Source organism: Phaseolus vulgaris, chromosome 2 (genome assembly GCF_051622355.1).
Source record: "Phaseolus vulgaris cultivar YP4 chromosome 2, ASM5162235v1, whole genome shotgun sequence".
In the NCBI taxonomy this organism is placed as follows: domain Eukaryota; kingdom Viridiplantae; phylum Streptophyta; class Magnoliopsida; order Fabales; family Fabaceae; genus Phaseolus; species Phaseolus vulgaris.
The window spans coordinates 27,178,601-27,189,153 of NC_143499.1; the positions used below are offsets into that span (position 1 = coordinate 27,178,601).

The 10,553-nt window shown below is 29.4% G+C and overlaps 1 protein-coding gene across 2 annotated transcripts; it reads right to left on the reverse strand.

The window, feature by feature from the left end:
* Positions 1-427: 427 nt before the first annotated feature.
* Positions 428-8,843, reverse strand: LOC137811163 (putative disease resistance protein RGA4). Of its 2 annotated transcripts, XM_090298463.1 has the most exons (3): positions 5,449-8,843; positions 5,312-5,364; positions 428-753 (listed from the first exon to the last, which is right to left on the reverse strand). In XM_090298463.1, exons 1-2 carry the CDS (start codon positions 8,714-8,716, stop codon positions 5,324-5,326), a joined length of 3,309 nt encoding a protein of 1,102 aa, XP_090154589.1. In that variant the 5' UTR covers positions 8,717-8,843; the 3' UTR covers positions 428-753; positions 5,312-5,323. The 2 variants fall into 2 exon arrangements, with proteins under 2 accessions (XP_090154589.1, XP_068468894.2); XM_068612793.2 differs by lacking the exon at positions 428-753 and having other exon boundaries at positions 5,170-5,364.
* Between the last annotated feature and the right edge of the window lie 1,710 nt (positions 8,844-10,553).

The window sequence follows — 10,553 nt, forward strand, 5'->3', positions numbered from 1 at the left end:
ATTTTTGTTTTGGTTTTTCTCATTTATTGATAATTTTTATTATCCATCAGATGACCAAGTATTTTGTTTGTAAAAAAAAATAATCAATAATCAATGAGAGATATGCAAATAGTATTGTCTCCTTTTATTTAGAGTTTATATATTTTATTTCTTTTAATTAGATTCAAGTTTTTATTCAATCCATTTAATTGTTGAATTGTTACTCTGCATTGATTCCTCAAGTTGGTAGATAATTTTGCATTTTTTTATTAAGTATTTTGTTTTTATCTCTAAGACAACATAATCATAGACAAGAATTGGATTAACTAAATACAAAATATACTTTGTTGTGGACTAAATAAAAATATTCTTGTTGGTCTTATTTAAGTGATGACGTGTTGCTAAGGGTCACGTTATCACAAAACTATGAAAGACAATAAAAAAAGACTAAATAAGAAAATAGTTTATCAAGGACCAGTAGGAACAAAAGTATATTTATAAAAGACTAAACATAAAATATGATAAATTTTATAGAAAGATTAAAGAAAAGCAAGATTAAAGAAAATAATCTTGCATTATAGAAAGTTTTATAATACATGTCTTACACATACAGATAGAGTTTGGTGTTTAAGGCACCTTAATCTTATTTGAGTATAGTTCATGAAAGTGTGAAATATAAGCAGCAGGATCACAGCACTAAGAGTGTAAGGAGGAGATTCTGTGAGGAAATACAAGTCATCCACCTCATCTACGGAATCAATCATCTTCAAAGTTCTGACATCCAATATGGGACAAATGTTACATAAGATAAGAAAACAAGTGAACAATGCAGTAAGTTTGGTCACAAAAATCATATTCAAAGATAAATTTGACAAATATAAAAGTTTGGCCAATGTGAGATTTGGAGTGAGATACACATTTCAAATGATTATTATGATTAAAGAAAATAAATAAAAATTAAATTAAAAAATTAAATTAATTAATTATACAAAAATATAATATTTAATTATTAAAAAATAATTGTCTAAAAGAACTATCTAATGGATAAGAAGTAATAAAGTAAATAAATAAATAAAAGATAAAAGATAATAAGGAATTTTTTCATTAAATGAAAGTTATCATGATTTTATAAAATTAAATTAAATTTTGATTTATAAATAGGTGGAGAGGTGAAGGAAAGACCAGGAGAATGAGAAGTTAGGAGAGAGAGATAAAAGAGAGAATGGAGATTTGGAACAAGAAATTTTAAATCTTCACATTTGGTTGGAGCTTTGATTTTATTTAAATGTTAAACTTTTTTATATTAATCTTAATAAATTTTTTATTAACATTTCATGTACTTTAAATTATTTATTTATCTCTAGTTACGTATTAATTCTATTTATGTATTTTATATATCACATGCTACACATTTTAAATTCTTTTATTTATCTCTCGCCACTACAATGAAATCATGAAATAGAAATCAATTTTTGGATATCAAAATAATTAGTTACAATATGAACTAAAATAGAAACTATTTTAGAAACTAAAAAAAAATTGGTTTCTAAATTAGTTTCTATTATTTCCTATTATTGTTAAATAGTTTCTAAATTGGTATTTAATTAGCAACTAAAGTTTTAACTACCAATTATTTAGTTTCTGTTTCTGTAGGAAAAATATTTATTGCTAATTAGATACCAATTTAAAAACTATTTAACCATAATAGAAAATAATAGGAACTAATTTAGAAACCAAATTTCTTTTTAGTTTCTAAAATGATCTCTAATTTAGTTATTATTGCAACTAATTATTTTGGTTTCTACAAATTGATTTTTATTTCATGATTTTCTTGTAGTGCGCACTATGTTTTATTTATTTATTTATTTTATTTATCTTCTATTACATATTGGTCTTATTTATTTATTTATTTTATTTATTTTTATATAACAATTTTATTTATATTTAATTACGCATTGGTCTTATTATTTATTTTATTTATCTTCCATTATATTTATTTTATTTATCTATAATTACACACTAATTATATTTATTTATTTTATTTATCTCTAGTTATATATTATATCTATTTATTTATTTCTAATTACGCATTAATTCTATTTATTTATTTATTATCTACACTTATCATTGATCTTAATTATTTTCTGTATAACCAGTTAAACATTGATCCTATTTGTTTATTTATTTTATCTACAGTTACACATTAGTTGTAGTTATTTATTTATTTATACCTTATGTACTTATCCTATTTATTTGATTATATATTTTTATTATTTTATTTTCCTGTAATATAATTTTTTTTTCAATTCAAAGAAATATATAGTAATTATAAAAATAAAGTAAAAATAATAATAATTTTTTTATTTAATGTGTTTAGATAAAAGAAATTAGTTTGTATGCTTTATTATTATTTTTATATTTGTTTGTATCTGTTTCAATGGTGTGTATAGATTATTGTTAAGATAAATGTGACATATCTTAACCATAATCATCATGTTAGGTGGTTCTTAAAAGTTTTAAAGAATATGTTAGTTGAGAAGAAAGAATCATAAAAATTTTCGCATTGAGTTAAGACCATGTTAATGTATGAGTCTTTGTATTTGAAAAGTCACAATTTGATACAGTGGGGGATGAAAGGTAAGAATTGAGTGGGGTTTAAAAAGTTACCAAGTAGGTGAATATCTGGATAGTTCAGAATATAATCTTGGACTACGATATTCATAGGGCAAACTTGGAATTGTCCCATACGTGCTGAACATCATCAATGTTAGGTAGTCAGTATATATATCTTTTTATTAAAAGATGGTCATAATTCTCAAGAAAAATAATTATTATTGTACCAATGCTTTTGATGGGAAATACTCAATTACCTAATCACTTCCCAAGTAACTTTTGATGTTCAAAGTAGATCATCAAAAGTGGAATATAGATCCATGTGTGATAAATGAGATTAAGCCTTATGGTTATAACTCAAGTCATAGACCCCCATTATTATGGTTATAAGTCCAGTCATAAACCCCGTTATTTACATTGCATATTAAAATTGATATTTAAGGTTTACAAAGACCTCATTCATTTATGTGTTTTTCTTTTGATATGGACTTTTTATACGAGTATATGCAAAACAAACCTGCTAAGTAAGAATTATTAAGAAATATTTCAAGAGATATTTAAATATTATATAGAATCTCATGAAGAATTTAAAGTATTTAAATATATAGATAGTTCTATATTATGATGTAGAACTCTTATTGTGTGAAACTTATATGATTTTATAATATACTATGAATAATTATAAAGATGAAAAATATTGACATACATTTATATTTATATATGTGAGATTATGATTAATGTTTTCTTAAAGAAAATCTTATTATAAAAAAAATCTACTCCCAATTTATAATTAAATAATAATTATATATATATATATATATAATATAGTTTAGGTGATATAAACATAAAAGTGGTGACATTTGTAATAATAATTATATATATATAATATAGTTTAGGTGATATAAACATAAAAGTGGTGACATTTGTTATCATAAAGATGATGATGTTGTAAGTAGAGGTGAAAAATTAAACTTATTGGATAAAGTGAGTGGTTCCACTTATTAACTTGTCACACTTAGCTTGCTAACATAGTGGGTCAATAACTAGACAAAATGGATTAATTTATTTACTTGTCAACTTTAAAAAAATTTAAATGAAAACTATTATGAAACTTTAAATTTTAGGTTCTAATATGTAATTTGTTAAATTTATGTTAAAAAAATCAATTTAATTTTGATAAGTACGAACAAATATTAGTCTATAATTATATCTATACAACATTTTTTTCTTAAGACCTTTTTCATGTTTGTTTATCATTTCTTCTTCTTAGATTATGATGGAAAAATATTTTTTTTCTAATAGTGATTTTTGTAATTTTTTCTTTGGATTAATGATGAAGATTTGAGGAGTCAAAACATTAAAGAAACTCAAGAAGAGTTTCCATGGATTGAAATAGAGTTAGGAATTTGTGAAAGTGAGAGGTGAGACAAACTCATTAGGAAAGAGTATATGCTAAGTCTTGAAGGAGACTAACCTATGGAGAACTTAAAAACAAGTAGAATGACAAAAAATAAGCAGCATTTCATTACTAATTCCAAGTTAAACTTTATAAGAGAGGTACAACTCCTATTTATAAGAGATTTGTCCTAAAAACTATCGAATGACGAGGTGACACGTGACGTCACATGTTTCATGCTCATTATCCTCTCAAATAAGAGGTTGACAAGTGTCTTCCTCTTATTTGAGAGATTCCTCTCAAATGAAAGGTTGAAAATTATCACTTTTTAATTGGTGAGGATTATCTCTATTAAGGAATGTTCATGCTTCTCATGTCATACTCATACTCATGGTTCCCATGCCAAATGGTGAGTCACTTTACAATTTACATCCACTCTTTTACTATACTCACCCACTCTTCTATTAGCCTAAACATAAAGCTCAAAACACAAGTGGTGAGTCCACATGTTTATTAGATTGACTATTATGTTTAATAAATTATTTGTATTAATTTTCTTTATTTATTCGTATCAACATAAAATATATGATGGAAAAAAACATATTGGTTTTTATAATAAAACAATATTAAACTAGAATCCGTTTTCTCAAACGAACATCAAATTACTTCTGCCTCTCCATCTTCATATTCTTTAGGCATGATTCATTATTGTGGAAGACTTAGAAAAAAATAGATAATATAAACCCTAAATAAAAGTAAATAATATTATTCATATAGTCTATTTCTCCTTTTTTTTTATTAACAATAAATAAATTAAATTAAGAAGATATTTAGGGGTTTTCCAACCTGTTTACAAACCACAACCTGATTATACCACTAAGCAACCATAAAGAGGCTTAACCTGCAACGACTGATACATAGCTAAACCAAAAAAAAAAACAGATTGATAGAAGCAGGATTGAGCTTACAAACCAACTAAACACATCCTCAATGCAAGCGTGAGAAGGGTGCTCTTAGCTTGTGACCTATCCCTTAAAACTGTTTCTCCTATCTAATTGACTTAATTATTTAACAGATAATTTATAAGAAAATACTTACTATTTTTTTATTGTCTAATATAGATAAACGCTAGTCGATAATGAAAAAGCTGTAAACATAGATAAAGGATAAGCAGGAAAAGGTAAACGAAGAATCACACAATTCTTTTTACATATATCACTCAAAGAGCAACAGGTGACTAGTTGAAGAAAGCAGTAACACATTTGTGAACCACATTAATAATATAAGGGATATTTCAAATCTGCATTTTATAAATTTATCTACCTCGGCTACTGGTCAGTCATTTGATGGCTGCTTGAAGCAGTTCCATGAGCTCTCTGCACACAATTACGAACATTAATATATGCAGAGACTCACACAGTAAGGAGAAATTAAAGAAAATGATACAATCATTCACTTACCACTAAATCTTGAAATCTTTTTCTCATAGAGTGGGAGGAGTTTTATTTCTGGAATGTGGTTTATGTATTGCCAATCCTCTCCCGTTTCCCTCTTGCACCGCTTCTTCAGATAAGGACATTCGCTTATAGTTAAAGAAGACAAGTTGGTGAGGCGTTGAATGCTACTCGGTACTGACCTCAACTCCCTACATAACCAAATCTCTAATTTTTGAAGGGAAGTCATGTCTCCCATCCACTCCGGCAATGAAATAGATTTGCAATTTATTATATACAAAGTTCGTAGTGAGGGGACACATTGTATGCCATAGGGTAATGTGGAGCAACTAGAGATTCTGACATTCCAAAGGGTAGTTAGTTGGGACATATTGCTTGGTAGAGTCACCAGCTCTGGACAATCCCTGATATACAAACTCTCTAGACATGTCAAATGTCGCACACCTTCAGATAATGATTTAAATTTCTCACAGTTGGAAATACGCAAACTTCTAAGTGAGGTCAGACCTTCCAACCCGTGTTCTGAAAAATACTCCAGACTATCACAAGAAATAATGTCTAGTTCCTGTAGTGCACCCAACCCGCTGAGTTGGTCGGGTAATGCCACCACTCCTCTAACACTTATAATATGCAAGGTCTTTAGACAAGGCATATTCTCCACAACCCCTTCCATCAAGGAAGCAGCTTCGAAAATAGATACCTTCTTAACAGAAGGAAGACGTGGAAATTTAAGGTTGGAGACGCCAACAATTTTTAATTGAGAAAGACGAGGGAGCATCTCTACTCCTTCTTCCCTCAACATCCTCTCCAATTTTGGTAATTTCTCCACACTCAATTTCTCCAACAATGGAAATGCCTTCTCCTCCACACCATCATACGACTCACCATCTATCCACTTCACATCTTTCATTCCACCCACTTCTAGCCTTTTCAAGTGTGGTAGTTTACCAAGTGGAGGAAGCTCCTTACAGTTGTCACAGTCCAAGAGTATAACTTCCACCAAGTCTCTCAGAACTCCCCCATTTCTCATCCAACTCGATAAATGTCTTCCTGGATATCCATTTATCCTAAAACTCTTCAGAGTTGAGGGAGGTTGTAGGGCTTCCAGTACTCTCTCAACGTTGACATTACTACCTTCTGAATTAGCACTACCACCCCATGACAAGCGTAGGATATTCAAGTCCTTCTTACTAATCAAATTTGCTTGTTTAGCATCCCATTCATTGGGGACCTTCTCAAGGCCTTCAATTCTTAGCTTGCCTCCCAACTTTAAGCTATGCAACTCTGCTAACCCACACCCTGCCTTTGAACCCACAACGAAAGTGTTCAGTGTTCTTAGATGCCTTAACTTGCCAATATTCGGAGGCATCTCTGATATTGACTTACAGTTATTAAGCACAATATGTCTTAGATCCTGTAATTGTGTCAATTCTTTGGGCAGCCTAAGTTGACTGAGATGTTGCAGTTTCAATATTTGCAATTTCGGCAACTGACAAATTATGTTATTTAAGCTTGCTCCCGAACCCCAATTCAAACTCAAGTATCTCAAATGTCCTAAATCCTTGAGTGGGTAAAACAGAGAAGAACGTGTGCATAATGCTCGGAGACAATGGGTTGATGGCACCAGACATTTATTACCAAAATCTATAAAAGTCCGCAGGGATTCAACTTTCTTGAAAGCAGTAATATCAACAGACACCTTAGAATTTGACAAGCTTACATAGTGAACTCTAGTTGGCAACTGAGTCAACCTTCCTTTCTCAATAATCACACATTCTTCACCCATAATAGACTTGGCAAGATCATGAAATAGATCATGCATCTTGCAACTTCTAATCATACCAAACTCATCAGACTCTGCTTCTTGAAAAAATGATCTACGGTATAATTTTTTCCACGCTTTATTTCCAACATCCTCCACTCCTACGTTTCCTTCAGATTTAATAAATCCATTAGCCATCCAGAGATGAATTAGATCTTCCTTATCTATTTCAAAATCTTTGGGGAAAATTGCACAAAAAGAAAAACATCTCCTTAGAGACAACTCCAAATTAGAATAACTCAGTTTCAAAAAACGCATAATAGAATTTTCCTCACGTATATTCCAAATCTCACTTTCCTTTAAATTTTCCCATTGGCTTACCTCACTTTCATCACGCAAAAGGCTTCCCAGTGTTTTGATTGCAAGTGGCGAACCAACGCATTTTCTGACTATCTCTCTGCCAATTGTCACGAGCTCTTCTATTTGTTCTCTGTTTTGTCCAAACGCATGGTGTTTGAACAATGACCAACTGTCGTCTCCTGACAATTCTTTCAAATGGTAAGCAGGATGTGTCCCCATGATGGAGGCAACTTCCTGCAGTCGAGTGGTGACCAAAATGGCAGCTCCTTTTGCTCCCCTTGCACACTGCAACATCCCCTTTAACTCCTTCCACCTCTCTTGCTCTTCATTCCACAAATCATCAAGAACAAGTAAATACCTTTTGCACTGCAATGCTTCTTCAACCTTTTTCCGCATTGCTTCTAAAGTATGGAGATTGGGGTTTTGACCAGTGACATATTCTATGATGGATTGCAGTATTCTCTTCGCATTGAAATCATCTGAAACACAGATCCAAATTCTCAAGTCAAAATGTTTACTTATCCCGTGATCGTTGAAGACCTGCTTGGCAAGAGTTGTTTTGCCAAGTCCACCCATACCAACTATGGGATAGATGGAGAGGTCTTCACTGTTACTAGCATCTTCCAGGAGAAACTTCACAATTTTCTCTTGATCCTGGTCTCTGCCACAGAATATAGGTTCGGTAATCACAGAGACAGTTTGGCGCCAATCATCCTCATCATTCACTGCTTGCTTCTCTGTGACACCCACACGTAATTCAAACGTGAGCCTTTCTTCATGAATGTCATGAAATCTTTGGGTGATGTCTTTCATCCTCTTGCCAATATGAAAACGAAAGAGAATGTCCTTAGGATGGAGAGGGGATAGGCATGAAGCATGTCCATCATGAGAGTGCATCTTTGTGGAGTGAATTGAACATTCATCCAAGATATCATCCAGCACATATGCTGCATCTGTGAGTTTTTGCAGCCAATCCTTCACAGCATGCTTTCTTAGTTGCTCTCTCTCAGCGTCTTTGAAGACAGCACGGATTGCGGTGAGATTGCTGGAAAGGTTCAGGGTCTGCTGTTCAACACCCCAATAAGTTGCAAGTTGGTTTTGAAGAAAAGATCCCAAATTTTCAATAACGATTTCCAGTAAAGCCTCGGCCATTTGCAGAAAGGAGAGGTTTTTGGATGATTGTAGTTGTGGAGAAGAAAGTACGGGGAGAGTGATAACAATGATAAGAATTTTGTGATCATTTATTGAATTGAGAATTGGTGGCCATGGCAATAAAAGTTTTGTCTTTGCTTGTGTTGACGAAGAGTGTTCATTCGATGAGTCAACTCAAACCAACCATATTAATTGCATAGCAATCACACCGACATGTCCACTTACTTTCTCTATTATTTCAGCTCAAATTTCTTCTTCTTCTTCTTATTATTACTTTTGTTATTTATTCTTATTATTACTTTTCTTATTTATTTTTATTATTTATTATTTTGTTTACAATTATTTTATTATTATAATCATTTTATAAATTTATTATTAATATTTTATTGTTATTATTATTATTTTAATAATCAAAATATTATTTTAACATTTCTTATTATTATATTTTTATTATGTTATATTATATAATTAATTTTATTTATTTTATTATACCAAAAATATAAATATTAATAAAATTTATTATAATAAAAAATATATTATATATTTAATGTAATAATTATATTTATAAATATCATCAAAATTTTATTATATAATCAATTATGTATTTATATAATTGGTTATGTAAAAATATAAAATATTCATATACATATATAGATAACTATTATTCTTTGTAAATTTTAGCAATTATACAAAGAGTAACGTAAATTTTTTTATCTCATTTTTTATTTTTAATTTATTTTTTTATTTTTTTATATTTTTGTTATCTATCATGAAATCCATTATTGACTTATCCTTCAAGTTTTAGCATGACACGACTCGAGTGATCTAATTTATCAAGAATTTGTTTCCTCGAAATTCATGTATCCTACAACTGTTTGTTTTAAACACAAGACATACAGAAATAATCAATCAACTACATTTCAATCATACTATATCAACCTAAATTTTAACTACACATATTTTAACTACCAATTATTTAAATTCTAAATTTGGTAGCAAAAAACTTGGTAATTAATTAGATACGAATTTAGAAACTATTTATCAATAATAAAAACTAATTTAGAAATCAATAATTCTTTTAATTTCTACAATAGTTTCTAATTTAATCAATGTAGCAACTAATTATATTTTTAGTCTCTAAAATTGGTTTTTATTTAATGATTTTCTTGTAGTGTTTGTACAAACTCTTTCTTACCTTTGTTGGGTTGTTCCAATAGTGTTTTGTAATTCTTGTTCTTGTTGGAGTGTTTCCAATATTGTATTTGAGATTGACTTTATTATAGTATTTGTTTGTGGTTGTAACAAGAGTTGATAAGACTACCTTCCTAGGTGAATAAAGAGTGGATAATGCTAAGATCCTCTTAAAATGGTTACAAGTAGAAAGGACACATATCCTCTTTGTTATCCATAGTTGATTGAGGTTTATATTATTTTAGTGTTTGATAACCTTTTGAGGAGTGCTAAAGCATTTATTGTTGTCTTTGTGTTTTCACTCTTGTGTTAGTTTTGTACAAACATTGGATTGATAATGAAACCATTTTTCAAAGGTGAAAAATTGAGGACTAGATGTAGGATTAGTTGAATTCAAACCAATATAAATTTATTGTGATCTTTCTTTTACTTTATCCTTCTCTTTATATTGCTATCTAATTCTTGTATGAATAGATTCTCAAATTAATTGCATTTTGAATAATTGCATTTTGAATAGTTGAAACCATTTTTAAAAATAAAACTTTAAAAATATAAATGTTTTTTGTTATTTGTATCAATCTTACTTCCATTAATAATTGCATTAAATTTTTATAACTTAAAGAAGTTTTAAAATAATTTCAAAATG

Coding starts and splice junctions, on each gene's coding strand:
- LOC137811163 (XM_090298463.1), bottom strand. CDS start 8,716: ATGGCCGAGGCTTTACTGGAAATCGTTATTGAAAATTTGGGATCTTTT. Junction 5,365..5,448: donor AAAGATTTCAAGATTTAGTG/GTAAGTGAATGA, acceptor AATTGTGTGCAG/AGAGCTCATGGAACTGCTTC.